The sequence below is a fragment of the Vipera ursinii genome, assembly GCF_947247035.1.
Source record: "Vipera ursinii genome assembly, chromosome: 2".
Taxonomy (NCBI): domain Eukaryota; kingdom Metazoa; phylum Chordata; class Lepidosauria; order Squamata; family Viperidae; genus Vipera; species Vipera ursinii.
This window is the reverse complement of record NC_139513.1, coordinates 191,519,171-191,538,608: the sequence shown is the minus strand read 5'-3', so window position 1 is coordinate 191,538,608 and position 19,438 is coordinate 191,519,171. Positions and strand designations below refer to the sequence as shown.

At 40.0% G+C, this 19,438-nt stretch overlaps 2 protein-coding genes across 3 annotated transcripts in view; one reads left to right on the top strand and one right to left on the bottom strand.

The window, feature by feature from the left end:
- Positions 1-866: 866 nt before the first annotated feature.
- Positions 867-9,702, bottom strand: CDCA3 (cell division cycle associated 3). The gene is made up of 5 exons (XM_083351942.1): positions 9,580-9,702; positions 9,332-9,467; positions 3,169-3,447; positions 2,536-2,657; positions 867-1,137 (listed from the first exon to the last, which is right to left on the bottom strand). Exons 1-5 carry the CDS (start codon positions 9,697-9,699, stop codon positions 994-996), a joined length of 801 nt encoding a protein of 266 aa, XP_083208068.1. The 5' UTR covers positions 9,700-9,702; the 3' UTR covers positions 867-993.
- A 692-nt stretch (positions 9,703-10,394) lies between these two features.
- USP5 (ubiquitin specific peptidase 5) overlaps positions 10,395-19,438 on the top strand; it is a 29,602-nt gene continuing 20,558 nt past the window's right edge. For both annotated transcript variants that reach the window (XM_083351897.1, XM_083351896.1), the window contains exons 1-9: positions 10,395-10,614; positions 14,078-14,203; positions 14,373-14,436; positions 14,647-14,780; positions 14,987-15,132; positions 15,363-15,547; positions 17,741-17,835; positions 18,160-18,353; positions 19,334-19,405. In XM_083351897.1, coding sequence (XP_083208023.1) covers positions 10,507-10,614; positions 14,078-14,203; positions 14,373-14,436; positions 14,647-14,780; positions 14,987-15,132; positions 15,363-15,547; positions 17,741-17,835; positions 18,160-18,353; positions 19,334-19,405 — 1,124 coding nt within the window. In that variant the 5' untranslated portion in view covers positions 10,395-10,506. The remainder of the gene's footprint in view (positions 10,615-14,077; positions 14,204-14,372; positions 14,437-14,646; positions 14,781-14,986; positions 15,133-15,362; positions 15,548-17,740; positions 17,836-18,159; positions 18,354-19,333; positions 19,406-19,438) is intronic.

Here is a 19,438-nt window from a genome sequence, read left to right as displayed (position 1 = left end):
TCCATCTGTACAAATCTATCATTAATTGATTCCAAAATTACCTGGGTGTGTTTTTCAAGAGCATCTTGTAAATCCTTTGATGTCAATACATCAGGAGGATGCAGCGCCTGCAATAATGATTGTTGCACAGGAGAAGTTCCAGCACTCCGAAGAGTTTTAGGGGGTGGTTTAGCCGCCATCTTTTACCAAATGTGACGCACTTTCACTTCAGATTTATAATCCAAAAAAGTCCATCAAGCTGGAGAGTAGAATATAATAATCCTCTTCACCTTTTCCTCTTGTATCGCTCTGCCTGCTCCTTTAATCCATAGTCATTCCTTCAGGCAGGGGTGGTCGCAGACGCCTGGCTCTGCTCCAAGAAATCAGGAGCAGAGGCGCCGGCCAGCTGGGAGCAGCCCAGGCTACGGGGGAGTTCAATCCTTCAGCCGCCCAAGCCATAAGCTCAGGCGGCCCTGGAGAACTCTACCCCTACCTGGGAGCTCGCCCCCTCCTCTTCTCCCGAGGAGGGGGCTTCAAATTCGCCCGAACAGCTGATCGGCGCTGTTTCGGGTGAAAAAACAACAGCTGAGCCGCGGGCAGCCCGGGAAGGCTGTCTCCGTCGCCGCGGAGCCACCGGAAGTCAGCCAGCCATGTTTTTGAAGTCTGGATTTCACGACCAATATTAGCTTCTGCAAAGAATAGTTTTAGCCCCACTCTAACACATGTATTTCAGGGGTAGTTTTTTCCAACTGTGGTGAAAGTTTTAAAATAATGCAGCACGGAACCACAATCTCATTCTAAAGTGAGGTTTATTTTCCAGACACAGACATTTCAGATGACATGTTTTAAAAAAAGTAGTTACACAGAAGAATCTATACATTATGGAATCTAAATATGAAAACCAAAGACAAAGAAAAGTAGCAAGAGCAAGAAGCAAAAAAAAAATCATGCTACTTCATACATGAGCCATCAGACCTTCATACTAAAGGGCAATAATCCTCAGAGCATCTGAAACTAATTTTCCACCCAAGGACACTGTCGATTCTCCTTATTTATGGGATCCCAACCACAGATATCCGCTGGAAAGTTTGATCCGGAGCTTAAGGTTCCATCCTTTGGCTCTCTTTGATTATCTGTCACTGATGAACTCCTTTTACTCTGGAAAAAAAACGTGTCTTGTTGGGTTGAAGAAATGCTAACATAATTGACTGCTCTATCTGAGGGCAGCCAGATTTACACGTTGTATTCACATAGTATGATTAACTTGATTTACTCAAAGTTTCCTGAATTTGCACAATGCAGAGAGAAAAGTCATGGGTTGGCTTCACCAAATGCATGAAACTCAGTTTTGGGCAACCATCCATTGGAAGAGATATTCCAAATTTTAAATTACAGCATTGCAACATAAATGCCTCTCAGGCTACAAATCAATAATGCAGGTATAAAAACATGTACATATACATCTTTTATCAACAAACTGACATGTTTATTGACCTGAGATTTTAGTGCATGCTTCAAACGTGGTTTACTTTTGTTTAAAACATGTGAAGATTGCAAAAAGTAAAAACTTTCACTCTGACCAAGTATTACATAGTTCAAGAAATTTATGAATGGAATAATATTTTCATTAATTGCCATTTGTTTTAAAGAGAAGACAAGGTAAATTCAAAATTTCTTAAAAAGCCGTAAAGAGATAAATTAATGCTAAATGAAAAAAAACAACCACCCTAATTTATTCTGAGCAAGTCTACTATCTTGCCTGCTGTTGCTTTAAAGGTAAAGGTAAAGGTTCCCCCGCACATGCGTGCTAGTTGTTTCCGACTCTAGGGGCCGGTGCTCATCTCCGTTTCAAAGCCGAAGAGCCAGCGCTTGTCCGAGGACGTCTCCGTGGTCATGTGGCCAGCATGACTAGATGCCAAAGGCGCACAGAACGCTGTTACCTTCCCACCGTAGTGGTCCCTATTTTTCTACTTGCATTTTTTTTTTACATGCTTTCGAACTGCTAGGTTGGCAGAAGCTGGGACGAGTAACAGGCGCTCACTCTGTTACGCGGCACTCGGGATTCAACCCGCCAAACTGCCGACCTTCTGATTGACAAGCTCAGCATCCTAACCCACTGAGCCACACCGCGTCCCTGCTGTTGCTTTAATATTCTATAAATCTCAATGCAGCTCTTGATGTGAGGTTTTGTTCACACCTGAAGAAAACTCTTGAAAGTAATTCTCTAAAACACAGGTGTCAAACTCACCGCATCTCGTGACATATCACAACATATCGCAATTTTTTTTTTTTTGCATTGCTGGAGCTGGGGTGGGCACGATATTCTGTATGATGCAACCAGACACCCCTGCTCTAAAAGGTGCTAGCAATAAAGCAAAGAGAAAAACAGGGCACTAAGCACTAACCACGCTATTCTGCTTATATTGGATTTGAGTCTACTATTTTACCAAATGTCTTTTTTTTTTCAGGAAAAAAAATGGTAACTAGCTAAAAGCACTTCAAACAAAGCAGAGATTTGGGTCAGTGGTATAACGTCCTCTCCCCACACATTGTTACCTGATGAGAAGCAAGAGAAATTGGAGAATTGTCCCCGTGAAGGATACTAAGTGGGGAACGTCCAGTACCCGTTGGCATTGCCAGCGTTTTGTTACTGACTCTGCGTCTTGCTGACTTGCTCCCTGGGGAGGAGGAGGGAAGAAAAGAGGCGGTAAATTCATCACAGTGTTTCTTCTTTTTCAGAACAAAGGCTCAAGTACCACGATACCTCCCACCTTTCCTTCCTAAGCAAGCAGAGGTTGCTATCCTTATGTAGTAAAAAAATAAATTAGTTTGGGTAAATTTTGCTAACAGAGTTATAATTAACACTGCATTCCTTTTTCTTCCTTAGTGGCGGCACAGTCTCAGTTTAAGTTGACAGAAAGGACCACATGCTCACAGTGACTGCTGAGGTAGACTACCATAAAGCTAGCCAACTTAGGTTCCAGTTTCTTGGAGACGGACGATGTTTCGCTGGGTACCGGATTCACGAGAATTAGCAGCTTAGATTGGCAAGACAATAACACAAATACACATTTATGCAGACAGAAAATAATACTGATCAAGTTGACTTGCTTCATTCAGAAGATCACGGTTAGAGGACAGTGATGGAGCAGCTGAACAGGACTTATAGCCTTGGGCAATTAATCTCACCTGTAGGGTGAATGAGGCGGGCAGACTGAACTGGTTTTGTTTCAGCTGCAACAGAAGCCATGGAAAACAACTGCTCGTTCCCCTCCTTTTCTGCTTGCTGAGAATCCTCTGGGAAAATTTCCTCAGAAGAAACTGTGCCCCTTGCAGTCCTCTCCTCCATTCCAAAGGTGAATTCGGATTTCTGATCTTGGTGCTGAGTTTCCTCTTGAGGTAGCTCTTCCTCTCTATTTTCTCCCATAAATTTTTCACAAAACAATTTCACTGGGTGGTTTATGGTATCTAGACAGAAAGCAGAGTCCAGAACTGAAAATTTACAAAACAGCACACATACCAAAATGAAATTTCAAAGACTAGAATATTGCCCTCTGCCCGCCAAGACCTTTTATAAGCACACTGCCTTAAATGATGCATAACTCAGCCCGAGGATGTCAGAGGAACATGTATACGATACTAGTGGCTGTTAAAATTGTGCACATGATCTTCTCCCATGACTTTGGCAAATCTTTTCCTTCTTTTTGTAAATGTACAAAGATAACTGAAGAAGCCGAACCTCTCTTGTTCAAAATATAGAAATTCAGAAGTAGAATCCTGTCTCACACACTGAATACAAGCCCATGAACAAGAGAACTTCACACTCCCAATAAGCAACCTAGCAAGCACCCATCCTTCTTGCTCTGTGATGTCAAAAACATCACATAGAAGGCTGATCATTAATCATAATTAACCAATCAAGACAACATTGATCACACTCTTGGATCACCTCTGGTGGGAGCAGGATGGAAATGATGCAGCCATCCTTGCTCTTCTTGACCATTCAGAGAGGTTCGATTTCATTGATCACAGAATCCTTCTGGACCAGATCCAGGAGTTGGAGACGGGCGAGCCCAGCATTGTCTCCTCTTGCCTCCAGGGTCAATTCCAGTCAGTGCTGATGTACAGGGTGTGTGAAATCCCACTGGCAGTCTCTTCTTTGCAAACTGCACTCTCTTCTCCTCTTTAACATCTCCCTTGCAAGATTTTAACGGCAATATGCCGTCTCCATCCTAGGCCAGCTGAAGGTCTGCCTCTGCTCATCTGGAGGCTATGGGGGCCTGGGTGGGGTGCAACAAGCTTCAGCTTGACCTAAGCAAGACTGAATGGCTTTGGGATTCTGGACCTCTTGGGTACTGGGGACTTTCCAGCCTTGGGTCTGGATAAGGTGGCCTTGCCTAGGGCGCAATTTGGGGGATCCTCCTGGATACACAGCTCCTGCTAAAAGAGCAGGTACCATTTGTGCCTAGGAAGGCCTTTGCACAACTTTGGGTCATATGTGAGTCGTGCCAGTTCCTGGAAACAGCAGCCTTGCTTATGGTCACTCATGCCTTCATGATTTCAACTAGATTGCTGCAATGTGCTTTACAGATGCTACCCTTGAAGAGTATTGAAAGCTCCAACTGGTGCAGAAAGCAGCAGTGTGGGCAGTTACTGATGCCAGTTACATGGCACATGTGACACGATTATTTCATGAACTGCATTGCATTGGCTTTCAGGTACAATTCAAGGTGTTGGCAATCACCTTTAAAGTCCTTCATGGCTTAGGACAGGGATACTTATCTCTCCCAATTGTTTCTACCTGTGGTACTCTGATGGGAAAGATATGTTCTGAGTACTATTGGTTAGAAACTGTCAAATGGCAAGGCCCAGAAAAACTTTTTCTGTTATGACACCAGCCCTTTAGAACATCACCCACCCTGGAAACCTCACCCAGCTCAGACACAGAAAGGATTGACAGATCAATAGCTCTTTCTTGATTCTGTGGGTAGTGGTGCATGGCCGTTCTTAGTTGGTGGAGCGATTTGTCTAATTCCAATAACGAACGAGCCTCTGGTATGCTAACTGGTTATGCGACCCCTGAGCAGAAAAATATCAATGATGGAGATTATAGAGGCTATAAAAAGGCAAAAAAATGATAAGACTCCACGTCCAGATGGATTACCTGCAGAGTTTTATAAATCATTACAAGATGTATTAAGTCCAATCCTGAAAGAACTGTGTAATGAAATACTCCTGGAGGCTAAAATACCAAATATATGGACTGAAGCCAACATTATTTTAATACCCAAACAAGACTGATCTAACGCAAATAAAAAATTATAGAGCAATATCACTATTAAATGTAGATTATAATATCTTCGCCTCAATAATAGCAGAAAGACTAAAGAAATTTTTGATCAAATTTATACATACAGACCAAAATGGTTTTCTACCTAAAAGACAGATAAAAAATAATTTAACAATGATTCTTGATGTGTTAATTATATGAAATTCATCCAGGGAAACAGATGGCTTTAATATTCCTTGATGCACAGAAAGCATTTGACTATGTAAACTGGCAATTTATGTTCCAGCAATTTGCAGAAATGGACTTTGTGAAAAACTTTATAAATGTAATCAAAACAATTTATTGTAAACAAACAGCCAAAATAATTGTAAATGAAGATCTTACAGAAAACTTTAACATTAAAAAGGGCACAAGACAGGGATGTCCACTATCTCCATTACTATTTATACTAACGTTGGAAGTACTGAATAAAAATATTAAGCAAGATATAAAAATTAAAGGACTGGAGATAAAAGATGAAAAATATAAACTACAAGCATTTGAAGATGATTTGGTTTTCATATTGGAAGATCCATTGGAAACAAGCACTAAAGTTATGGAGAAAACAGAAAAATTTGGAGAAGTGGCAGGATTGACAATAAACAGAGAAAAGACTAAGTGCTAACAAAGATTCTAACAGAAAAACAAAAAAATCAACTAACAAAAACAAATCTTCAAATAATTAAAAAAGTTAAATATTTGGGAATTTATCTAACAGCAAGATGTGTAACAATAAAAGATAACTATGTAAAAATGCTAAAACAAATAAAATTGGATTTGGAAAAGTGGAAAAACTTCCAACTTTCAGTGTTGGGAGAATAGCAACAATGAAAATGAATATTTTACCAAAAATACTCTTATTTCAAATGATTCCTGTAAGGCTGGGAAAAGCCTTTTTTGATGAACTGAATACAATACTGAAATTTATCTGGCAAGGAAAAAAAAGCTAAAATTAGACTGAAAATGCTACAAGAAGTGAAAGAAAGTGAAAGATTTGGACTGCCAGACTGGATGTTATACTACCAAGCAAATATTTTAACATGGCTTAAAGAATGGATAATGCTTAGAGAGAAAAGACTATTATACCTAGAGGGGCATGACCTACAAATTGGTTGGCATGCTTTTCTGTGGTATGGGAAGAATAAAATACATAGATACTTTCAAAGTATCTATGAAATTTTATATTTGAAGTTACAACTCCCAAAACATCTTAGGGAGATATTTACACGAGCGAGATTCGAACAGCTTGACACAATGGTCAGATATGGGAGATTTCATGCTATACCCTACAACAGTGATGGCGAACCTTTTAGAGACTGAGTGCCCAAACCGCAACCCAAAATTCACTTATTTATCGCAAAGTACCAGGGCTACATCAGCATTGTGGTGTCCTCGGGGGGGGGGAGGCACTTCTGAGTGCCGCCTCTGGCATGCAAAAACCAGGGGTGCAAAAATGGGGAGCCTGCTGCAAGGCACAAAAACGGCCGCTGCCACGCCACAGGGTGCAGATACAAGGTGCTGCACCATGGAAAAACGGGGCAGGGCTAGTGAGTATCACGCAGGCACTAGCCCCACCCCATTTGCAGCATGTGCGTGCTCGCAGCCCCGTGCACATATGGATGCATGTAAAATGCTTCCCCCTCCCTTTTCTTCCAGTCCACCAATCGACAGTGGTTGGTGACCTCTGCTCTACCACTTCTACTTGAGCTTTCTAGTTGGCTGCTTTGCCTCCTTTATGCTGGGCAGGGCTCCTGCTCCGGTGGCAGTGGTGGCCTGATGGACCTGCTGCTGGTAGTGGTGGCAAGTGTGCCAACAGAGAGGGCTCTGAGTGCCGCCTTTGGCACGTGTGCCATAGGTTCGCCACCACTGCCCTACAATGAGCTTCTCTGCATTTGTGGAACGGCAGAGGTAGAAGACCTGGCTCACATCCTATTTGACTGTTGCCTGTATAAGAGGGTGAGAGACAGGTATCTTGGTCTATATACCAAACGAATGACCCATTGGGATCCCCATATCAAAACAACTTACCTTATGTCCGGCCAGAACTTGAAAATAACATTTAACGTAGCACAGTACTTAAACAAAATGGTTTGGTTGAGATCTGCATATGTGGGACTGATTGGGGTAGATTGCAAGGGCGACTCCGAAATATAATTTTATCATATCTTATCTATATCTTAAATTATTGTACACTATTACAATTTCATTTTAGATTGTATTTTATTACCATTTCATTTTAAATTGTATTTTATTCTAATTTCATTTTAAATTGTATTTTATCAAATGCCATTTTAAATTGCTTTTATCAAATTTTAGTAACAATTTGTTGCTGGAACATTGCACTTTCATACGGCCCAAGGGCTAATCAATAAAGACTTAATTCATACTGTATAAGGAATACACTTCTTTCAGAATGGGAAAAAAGAAAAAGAAAAAAATTATATTAAGATACCTGGATGGCTTTCAACAATGGAAGCTTTTGCTTACCCAAATTTAATTAACTATGATGAAGTTGTGACTTATAAAGATATTTTGGACAATGAAGGAAAATTGAAAGACAGACAAGATTTACAAGAACAAGGTAATGATCTAGCATGGTGGCCATATCTGCAAATTCAAATGAGATATAAAAAAGATGTTAAAACGATGTGACTTTATAAAGAACAGACAGAATTTGATCAGATACTGTTAAAAACAGATGAAAAGTTGATTAAGAAACTCTATAGATTTCTGTTAAAGATGGAGGAAGAACAAGTTAAAGAAACGATGATAATGTGGGCAAAGAACTTTGGATATAATATAGAATTAGAAGACTGGCAAAAGTTATGGGAAAGAAATGTTAAATTAACTAAAGCAGTGGCATATAAATAAAACTTATATAAAATGTTTTAGATGGCATATGACACCAGTGAGATTAGCAAAAATGTTTAAAAATATTTCAAACAAGTGTTGCAAATGCAAAGACCAGGTACTTACTATCATATCTGGTGGTTAAAATACATTTATGGTTAGAGAAAATTATTAAAAACAAATAGACTTTAAGCCAGAATTATTTTTGTTAGGAATAATAGGAGCAAATTATAAGAAAGATTGCATATATTTAATACTATACATACTGTACTAACTGCAGCAAGAATTGTATTTGCCCAACATTGGAAAAATGAGAATTTACCAGCTGAAGTACTAATTAAGAAAATTTTAGAGTGTGCAGAAATGGATAGACTGACTTTAAAGATAAAAGAGAAAGAAGACTCAGTGTATTTTAGAACATGGGATAATTTCTATCAATGGCTAGAAAAATGAGTTAGAGAGAAAGTATTGCTAAGCACATTGATTTGTGCTTAGATTGTAAGCCGCCCTGAGTCTTCGGAGAAGGGCGGGATATAAATGGGATTTTAAAAAAAAATGAATAAACTGGAGGGATTATTTAGGATGAATATTAACAAGTGTGTCCATGCAAAATGCTCATCACTGGTTAATTTAACTAAATATTCTTAGTTTGCCTGACTCAATACTCAAATTAACCATACCACTGGGGTCATACATTATGCTATGCTAAAATTTAGATTTTTATCCTCTCCCTTTATTTTGGTCAACTCAATGCAGTATAAATACCTAATATTCCCATAACAATAACCCTATGAGGTTAGAGTGACTGCCCCAAACTCACATAGCCAGCCTTCATACCTAAGGGATTTCTGGAACTTATCTTTTGGTTTCTAGTCCAGTTTATAGTTTGGTAAGATACATTAAGAAAGCTGAGATATAGGATCAACTATCAACTGAAAAGTATACTTATCAGCACACTTATGGAAAGATTTTTAAAAATTCATCTAGCTCAGCAAAGAAAACCAGCATCTTCAAATATAAGAAGAGTCCTGTCTCATTTGTAATAAACCATTAGCAAGCCCACAGTCCTTTTGGCATATAAATTAAAGCAAGCCAGCCAGCCTAGGAAAGACTTTCCAGAAAGCATTTCTCAGATTAAAAAGTAGATTAGGCCAGAAATATATCCTTACTTACCAACTATCACATCTTTTAGAGGGGTGCGTGAAATTCCTGGCGTTGGAGAACGAGGATCCCAGTTCTCATGCTGGCTTTTTGCTACCAACTCCCCTTGTTTTGGAAATTGTGTATTGTCTTTGGGGGAACTTTCTACCTAAAAGCAGAAAAAAGTGAAACTCAGTCTGCGCAAACAAAGTTAAAACCACAGATATACAGGGAAGGGAAGATGGGAAAGCAAATCCTTTGTATGGAAAGAGTCCCTGTACCTCAATGGGTGTTCTCAGGATCCCAGCAGTAGGTGATCTTGGGTCATTGACGTTTTTCAGGTGCTTATTTAGCAAAGGTGTGCAGGTGGGCGTGGCTGGGTAGCTCTCAGAAGCCCCCATGACGACTGGGAACGCAGGAATCCTGCAAAACAACAGTCTTACAATTCAAGGAAAAAGACAGCAAGACGCAGCTGAAACCCCTGTTGCAGTAAGCCAGGCACTCTTCTATCTCCGAGAGAAGGAGCGGCCATAAATCCGTCTTCCCACTCAGTGCAACCTCACATTCCCCCATAAGCACCCTCTCGCTTTTGTTGGACTCGCTCGCCCAAGCTCAGGCTCGCTTGGGCCGACCAGAGTATTCGAATCTCCCGCCTTCCTCCACCAGCCGCTCTGCGACAGCTCTGATTGGACCGAATGGCTGCCAATCGCTTTGACGGCTCTTTTTTCAGGCTCTTTTGAAAACGTGACATCCCTTTTTCTACCCTTCAGCCTCCCTGTCGTCTTGCAATTGGCTGGAAAGTAATTTTAACTCTTCTACCAGTTTTTTGTATTGGACTAGAATGCTGTCAATCTATTGGAAGGCTCAACCCACCGACGCTACCTTATTGGCTAGTTTAGACAAATACAAATAGCCATCTCCCAGCTTTTGATTTTGAACACTAATAACATCGGGGCGGAGCTAAGAACATAACCAACGTTTCCATTTGCAGAGCGTTGACCTGCAATCCTGATTGGTTACAATGGGTGTCCTTTAAAAATAGGCATTGGAAGGACAAATCAAACAAAAATATCTTGCAGCCCCGAGGGTTTACAGAGTACACGCCCATTTCCCTTTGTGCCCCCATTCATTGGCTGGAGAAGCTTAGCGTATGTTGTCTTCTGATTGGTAGGTGTTCCCTGTGGGCGGTGTTGGAGAAAGCAGCTGTCATGGCGGAGCTGAGTGAGGCGCTACTTTCTGTGCTACCGTCTATCCGGGTGCCCAAGGCCGGGGACCGCGTCCATAAGGATGAGTGCGCCTTCTCTTTCGACACTCCGGTAAGCTCTCATGTGAAAAAAACGCGATCTGGTGGGGATTCTGTTGTCTTCACAGTCTCCGACATACCGGGCGGGGAAGGTAATATGACCCGCGCAAGGCCTCACGGGACTTGTATTTTTCCAGCGGACGGCATCCACTTCAAATCCCCCATAAGGAACCAAGCGAATACTACAAACCCCAAGAGCTTCAGCGGCCAAGTCGTTCTTTCGGAAAATACTTGGCTTTCTGGGGATTGTAGTTTCTCGGGATCGTGGGGCGTTGCTGTCACGGTCATCTTATTCATTGGACTGTGGGGTTTGTTGGCTACTGAGCTGTGCTATCCCGTGATAATTAATTATCATCAATTAGAATAAGACAAGAGCTTCGTGTGGCACGTGGCACGCTTGGCACTGTAATCTGAAGGCTTGGTTGCCACCAAGTCTGAAAGATTGTGCCCCGCCGCACTACTGAAGTCTCTGGAACTATCTAGGCATTCTCGCGGAGCATGATGGGAAACGAAGTCCCTTTCCCATTAGTTGTAGTGCCAGATCTTGCTCTCAGGAACTGCTGATCCCACAGACCTTTGGTGGAAGGAGCGGTGTGTCAGCCCTTTGGGTTTTGAATCAGACACATGGGCTGTGTCGTAGTACCTCTTCATCACCCGATTGCTCTTGTCTCTAATTTCGGAGGGGGTAATGAGTTCCTCGTCCAATTCCTTCTAACGTTTATGTGGGAATTTTTTTCCCATTGTTATGGGTGATGCTAACGCCTATAGCTGGGGTCCCCTGGCTGGGAGAGAAACCTGGGCAGCCACGCCTTTCCCCCCCCCCCCCGAGAGTGAATCAAGCAAGCCTGCTTAGGCTACATGCGAGTTTTAATGGAGGTTCACAGAAAGCTCCATAAATGTTTTGCCTGATTTACTGATCCGTTTGTTGCTACTTTGTCTTTCTCCTAGACCAGGGGTAGGCAACCTTGGCTCTTTTATGACTCGTGGACTTCAACTCCCAGAATTCCTGAGTCAGCGTAGCTGACTCAGGAATTCTGGGAGTTGAAGTCCACGAGTCATAAAAGAGCCGAGGTTGCCTACCCCTGTCCTAGACCTAAATCCTCTGTCATCTCTGAAGACAGTTGCCTTTTTCTTCTGTATATGAAGAGTGCGAAAGCATCCTGTTTCGTTGGGGTGGCGGAGGGAGAGTAGACTTCCGTATAAATTAGACCCCCTGCTATCAGGATGTGTTGAATTTTCTTTCCAAATATTAATTTTCAAGCATATCATTGTTCACTTCCTTTTACCTTTTCTTTTGAAGCGGGCTGATCGTTTCTTTCTTGTGGACTCATCGTGTCAGAGAGAAAGGCTGCATTTTGGGAACATCCGTAAAATTCCTCTTAATGATATATAAGCAACAATGCTAATGAGTTGCTAGTTAGGAAAAGAAGAACATTTTACTTCAAGAGTATGTTTAGACATCCTTGCAATAGAAGTGCTCCCTTTATCTGCAACCTTCAAACCTTTAATGAATATTGGTTAACATTTAAGAATTATCTGGAATAGTTGTGTGTGAAAGAATTATTCAATGTAATTTCTTACAAAGGATAGGATGCTGCTTATAATTTGGAGTCTTCTAGTATAACTATCATATAATCATACTCAACAGTTAATCACCTCTTTTGAGGGACTAGTTCTGTGCTTTTATAGAAACAATTATATTTTTAACTGATGTCATTGTGTATTGTAGCTCTGCTTAGCACAGTCATAGATAGCATGATGCCTGTGGATATATTCCTTGTTCTCTATCAGGCTCACTTATTGTCTTGTCATTCTATTCCCCCCTCCCATGTGTGTTTTAATAAAAATGTATAACAGTGACTCATACTACTTATTTTTTTAAAAAAAAATGCCTTTGAGTTCCATATGGATTTCATAAGGTCAATGATTGACGATCAGTGTCTAGTTTGGAAGGTGTCTAATTGCTGAGGAGGAAAAAACAGTAAAAGTTTCAGAATTTTCTGAACCATTCTGTTCAGAATTGTTTTCCTTTTCCCTGCTGTTAACTCTTGAACAGTCGTAGTGTTGCTCTGTAGACTGCACCAACTTCCAGTAAAAGTCAGTAGCCATATAAAGTGTTTATTTGGTTGAGGTGGAAGAAATAATCCACATGTTCTGCATTAGGGACATGTTTTACACAAACCAACTTGAAATATGTCAGATATTTTGTGTTCAGGTTCAGGTGTTTTCTCTACATTGGAGTAGGGGGCTTGTGCCCTTCAGATACTAAAACAACCACACTAGTATAGCCAGTAGGGATATATTCTGGAAGTTGCAGTTCAGCAGTGTTTGAAAGACTATAGTTTCCCCATATTTTCATAGGAGCCTTGGTGGAGTAGTGGGCTAATGCCTCCTTAAGTAACACCAGCTGCCTGCAATTAGTGCAGGTTTGCATCCCACCAGGCTCAAGGTTGACTCAGCCTTCCATCCTTCCGAGGTAGGTAAAATGAGGACCCAGATTGTTGGGGGCAATAAGCTGACTTTGTAATAATGCTGCTGGGGGGGGGAAAGCCCTAATAAGCAGGCATATACATAGAATGAAGGCTATTGCTAAAGCATATTGATTTGTGCTTTAAATTGTAAGCCGCCCTGAGTCTTCGGAGAAGGGTGGGATATAAATGGGATCAAATAACAACAACAACAACAACAACAACAACAATAATAATAAATAATAATAATAATAATAATGCAGAAATGTGAATATTGTTCTTGAGGCTTTCTTCTGCTAAAATAGGCACTACTGTTGTATGACAAATGTCATGGGTGTCTAAAGTAGCCAAACAAGATATGTGAACTGAATTACTGTAGTCATTTAGTTCTTGGAACACAACTCTAAGAGCAGTTTATCTGGTGTGACTGCAGTAGCATCGATGCAAAATTATAATCTGGGAACCAGATAAAGAGGTTAATAAATGGTTGGTAATTTTCAATGAATCTACCTTCATATGAAATTTTATTGTGTCCTATTGATAAGGGACCACTAGGGATCATCGCAACAAACTGCTTCATCCCCATTGCTGAGAACAGGTTTGGTCAATGATGGATGGCAGCACCAAGGAATTCTTCCTACTATCCTGAGCATCCAAATATGGTCGTAGCCAAAAACAACTAGGGAAAATTTAAGTGCAAGTTTCTAGACCTCATGACCGCAAATGTATATTTGTGTATTTGGTTGTTTTTTTTTTTATCTTAACCTACTAAGCTCTTGGAAGGAAGAGGTCTCACTAATACAAGATTCTCAGAGGGGAATTTTAGTGGCCAGCAGAAGTCAGAAAAGTATTTATAAAGAGGGGTTTTCATAAATTGCCTTTATGAAATTATGTATTTGAATAATTTATTTCAGCCACAACATTTTTATACGCAGCCTTAAAAATTTGGTATCCTGGGAGTGGTTGAACTCCCTTCCTATTAAAGTCATGTCTTTCTTTATTCTGCAGGAGTCAGATGGAGGAATATATATCTGTATGAACACATTCCTGGGCTTTGGAAAACAGTATGTGGCCAAACATTATGAAAAAACAGGCCAGCGGGTCTATTTACATCTTAAGAAAATACGCAGATTGGTAAGAACGGCAACTCACTTGCCTTGTGCAGAACTTGTTTGTTTAAATTTTAGAGCAGAGGAAGAAAGAGAGTCCAAACTGATGCTGCTGTGTGCTTTCTTGATGCCCGAGAGTCTGGACATTTGGAATGGCTGGCTTGCTGATTAATTCTCTTCTGGTTCTTCTCTAGAAAGAAGAAAATAATTCCAGTGCTGGCGATCCTCCCCGGAAGAAACCAACCCGTCTAGCTATTGGTAAAAAAAAAAAAAACTAAACCTGCTCTTCTATTATACTGTGGGAGAAAACCTTGAACATAGATAGATTTTAATTTTAAGATTTAAATTCATGTTCCTTCTTACGCTTTATTTGTAAGCTTGCTGAGAGCTTGCATTATTTGGCACCTTCTTTCATTAAGACATCACGGCACTCAGAGCACTGCTACTGTTGCATATCTGTTTTGATAGGTGTAGAAGGTGGATTTGACCTCCCAGAGGAGAAATATGAATATGACGAACATGTCAAAATAGTTATTTTACCAGAGCATTTGGATATCCCTCAGGATGGACTAGGTGGTCTGCCAGATATGGTGAAGGACAGGGTAAGCACTGTGATTCATCCAGGAGAAGGGGGGGAAACCACATGGTCTGATTGGCTTTGCATTAGGGATAAAGTTGAGGTGATGGATCAGGCTTGGATGTATGGGGAATTTTAAAGTGGTATGTAAGACATCAGGTCTCTGTTGATAGTAGATATTTTGGAAGGGGCTTGGATGTCTGACTTTCCTTTTCTCTTTTGGCATTCCAGATTTCTAGTGCAATTGAAGCTATTCTGACAGCAGATTCTGCTTCCCGTAAACAGGAGGTACAGGCTTGGGATGGGGAGGTTCGGCGTGTGTCCAGGCATGCCTTTTCACTTCAGCAGCTCCAGAATGCTGTGCGTATCCCTCCTTGGTGAGTTGATGGTGTTCCTTAGCAAAAAAAAAAAAATTCTTTTCCATGCATGGAGCTCCTACACTTTCCTTCCAGATTTTAATAGAAGCGTGTAAGCTACTCTTATGGTCACTCAACCGAGGATGTAGCATGAAAGCTGGGAAGTTTAATGAAATGAAGTCGGGCCTGAGAGTTGTTCAGTGCAGGATTGAGAAAAGAGGTTTATGCTGCCTAATTACATGTTTTGACAGCGGCTGGAAATGCAGCAAATGTGACATGCGGGAGAACCTGTGGCTCAACATGACAGACGGCTACATCCTGTGTGGACGGCGTTATTTTGATGGCAGCGGAGGAAACAACCATGCTGTAGAACATTACAGAGAAACTGGTTACCCCTTGGCTGTAAAGTTGGGAACCATCACTCCTGATGGAGCTGGTAAGACAGAACCTACTTGCAGACGCAGCTGTTGAGTAGTTTCAGGTTCCCAACCAGAGAATCGCTGAATTTCTTTGCCCATCTTATACTCTGTGGCCACTGAGGGATTCATTCCTTTCTGTTCGGCTGCAATGTGATCATGGGGATCTGGAAGGGGGAGGTAGAATAATATAACGTGGCTACGTATGCTCAAGTTCAGTCTTTTATTATCCAATTCATATTCCTCACCCTCCCTCCAATTTCAATCTCCTGTTTGCTTGTCAGGGCGGATCAGTAAACCTACATAGTCATATTTCTTGGGAGTGGTAGACTTGTTAGGGGAGCTGCTTTGCTAAATATGACAGACCTGGGTTCTTGGAAACAGGAAAGTGAGAAATGAATTTTGCTAGTTAGCTGACCCACTTCTGAAGTTGCTAGTGAAAAGCACATGTATAAAATGCATGTAATACGTGGTGTGCTCCCAAATATCTATAATTCTGTATTTAGATGTATATATGTATGTGACCCACTTCTGAAGATGCTAGTAAAAGCACATTTATAAAATGCATGTAATACGTGGTGTGCTCCCAAATATCTATAATTATGTATTTAGATGTATATATGTACGTGTATATGTTTGTGTGTGTATATATGTGTGTATCTAGTAATGTGATATATAATCTAATATATATACCATACAAACCTAACTTTCAGTATGAATGCTGTTACTAACTCTTAAGTCAGTTCATTTAAAAATAAAAAGAAAATTAAGCATGTAATCTAATATATGTGGTTGTTTTTTTAAATATCTTCAGATCAAGACTTTCAACAGTAGAAAGAGTGGTGAGATCTTCAGACATTGTATAATTGAAAGAGAATGAGCAGAGATACATGAGAGATAATCAGACACCTTCTGAATGTTATAAATAAGATAAATTCTAGACAATTTAAAAGAAACATCATTTTTTCCTTGATGCAAAAAAGCCTTTTCACAGTTTGCAGTAGCCTCTCCTGCTTGCAGTTTGAAAAACACAAATATGGGTCTAAGGTTTTTACTTCAATACAGCATATTTATAAAGATCTGAAGCCAGCATAATAGTAAATGGATTTTTATTACAACAGTTTTCATTCTGAACGGGGTCAAGAAAATATTGCCTTCTTTCCCCTTCTCTATTTTTATTGGCACTAGAACTATCAGCACTAAAAAAACATCAAGAAAAATACATTAAGAAAAAAAACATCAGGAGTTAAAATGTCAAGTCAAGGACATTTGAAGCTCTTACTTTACAATAGTCAAGTTTACCCACTTCGTTTCATTATCTTGAAATGCGTAGTGTAGTATTAAAATAATTGCAAAAATCAGGAGGAATATTGAAGAGACCTGACTAAATTTGAAAACCTTACAATATATAATTCTGAACTGGGCCTTAGTTATAGACTGGTGGTGTGCAGTATGACTTGGAAGCCGACAAGTCAAACATTATATGATTAAATGAACGTAACATTTGAATACAATAATTGAATTAATTTCAATGGAAGAACTTTATATTTATTCCAAATATTATACTTGAGAAAATTGGTATAATATCTTACTATATAAACAGCATATTTTGAGTGGGGTCAATACCAGCAATTAGCTAAACCCACTGGTGTCTTCCTTAAAAAAGTATCAAAAATTAACATAATATTTTTGCATTATTTGTAATTTTAAATCTATAGCTATTGGAAATCTAGACACCCAAATAATACTCTATATTTGGTATTTGTGTACCAGACAATCCAGTTTTTTCCCCATACCTCCCTAAATTTTGGAACGTCTAATTTTATATATTCTAACAACTGTTTATAAATAACTATTGTCAACTTACTTTTTTTGGTAAACTATGTTAAAACTTATAATGGTAGACAGGATGAAGTAGTTAAATTTGTCAGCATGTATGTAAACATCAAAACTTGTTTAAACTGAAGATACTTCCACTTTACTTTTATCAATTAACATTTATATTCTATATTCGAACAACAAAAACTATTCCCTAAGGTTAAATGTGGGAGGGCTGCAGGAATAGATTCTTGGCACTCCTGTCAAGTGCCATTTAGGTTCTAGGGTAAATGATGGGGAATTTAGGAAAAATGGAACTGCTACTGATGCAAAGGGTCTGAAACACTGGTTGTGAAAGGTTGATTGATTTCTGCCGTTGTTTCCTTCGTCTGTAGATGTCTACTCTTACGATGAAGATGACATGGTTCTAGACCCCAATCTAGCTGAGCACCTGGCTCATTTTGGGATTGATATGCTTAAAATGCAAAAGGTGAGAAGAGATAATAGAATGAATGCTAGCTGTGGTGGATGCTGAAAGAACCTCATGGTAACTTATGGAACTGGAATGTGTTATCTACAAGTGATATTATCATTGGAGCTGATTTCATGAGCTTCTATTAACCATTTCCTTCTGTATCTTATATTCCAGATTCTTCATTTAGCAAAGTGAATTTCCAAGTAGGACATAATGTAGAGAGCATTTAGATTCATAATCGTTTTTTATTGCCCTTTTTGAATCTTTCTTCTAAGAAATTATTTCAAAAGTTTTAGACACAGTTTCGGATTGTTTTCTATAAATCTCTTCTCTATGCAGACAGACAAGACAATGACAGAACTGGAGATTGATATGAACCAGAGGATTGGAGAGTGGGAGTTAATTCAGGAGTCTGGGGTGCAGCTGAAACCCCTGTATGGCCCTGGCTATACGGGTATCCGTAACCTTGGAAACAGTTGCTATCTCAATTCGGTAGTGCAGGTGTTGTTCAGCATACCAGACTTCCAACGAAAGTAAGTAGGTCTCTATTGTTCTTAGCTGCAGAGAAAATAGACAGTTTCTTTCTAGCAGTCTAAATAGAAGCCACTTGTACGTAGCAATTGGTAACAAGGAGTGTCTTCCGTGCCTCAGAAAGTCAAGATAAACCATTTGTTTGCCAAAATCAGACATTCCCAATTTAAGGAGAATTGTATAATAGTAATTAAGTGCACATTTGAAGATATTTTTTGCAGCCAACTTGAGGCCTGCCTCACTTTCTTGGTTTTTAAAATAGTATCTACAAGCAGCTTAAAACTCTATTATGGTGCTTTTATTGTGATCCACGTTGCTCTATGTGCATGCATAAACTATAGTGTTAAGCTGTGAAGACTTATTGCATTAGGACTGCCATGCTGCTTCTAGCTTGCCTACAGTTGAGAGGGGGGGAGGGGACAGTTTGGAATGCACAACTGGCTTCTATCACTATGAGAACCGAAGTCACTGGACTAATGTTGTGGCGAATGGAGGATTTCTTCTCATAACAAGTACTTGAAGACTTATTGGACAATGTGACCTGAACTCTCAGAGAGGGGAGGGAAAGTTTTACTCTTTTAATTATCTTTTTCCCATCATATTGTCAGAGCTGGTTTCCCATTCCTTGGTGCCGGTATGCTATGCCCAATAAAGTTTGCCTTAGAGATCGCAATGTCTCCAGTGCGCTTACTTCATTGGGTTCTTCAGCCAGAACCTTGACATATAGTATATTTAACCAAGAAAAACCAAAGAAAAATGGTTAATGAAGTGATTCCTTGATTTGGTGCATAAATACAGCAAAAATGAAGGCAGCCTTCATTAACATGGAAGACAAGCCAAGGGAGAAATTTTGTTATGCTCTTCTGGGTCCTCAATATCTGTTTCTGTAAACTGCAACTGATGTTATTTGGATCCCAGACTTTGAATTCTGACCTTTCCAACTGTGCACACTTGGTTGCCAATTTTTTTGGTTTCTTCATAGGTATGTAGACAAACTAGAGAAAATATTCCAAAGTGCTCCCACAGATCCTACACAAGACTTCAGCACCCAGGTGTAAGTAATGTCCTAAAGGGGTTGAACTGCCAT

Coding starts and splice junctions, on each gene's coding strand:
- CDCA3 (XM_083351942.1), bottom strand. CDS start 9,699: ATGGGGGCTTCTGAGAGCTACCCAGCCACGCCCACCTGCACACCTTTG. Junction 3,448..9,331: donor TCTAAAAGATGTGATAGTTG/GTAAGTAAGGAT, acceptor CTTTCTGTCTAG/ATACCATAAACCACCCAGTG. Junction 2,658..3,168: donor CCGCCTCATTCACCCTACAG/GTGAGATTAATT, acceptor CCTCCTCCCCAG/GGAGCAAGTCAGCAAGACGC.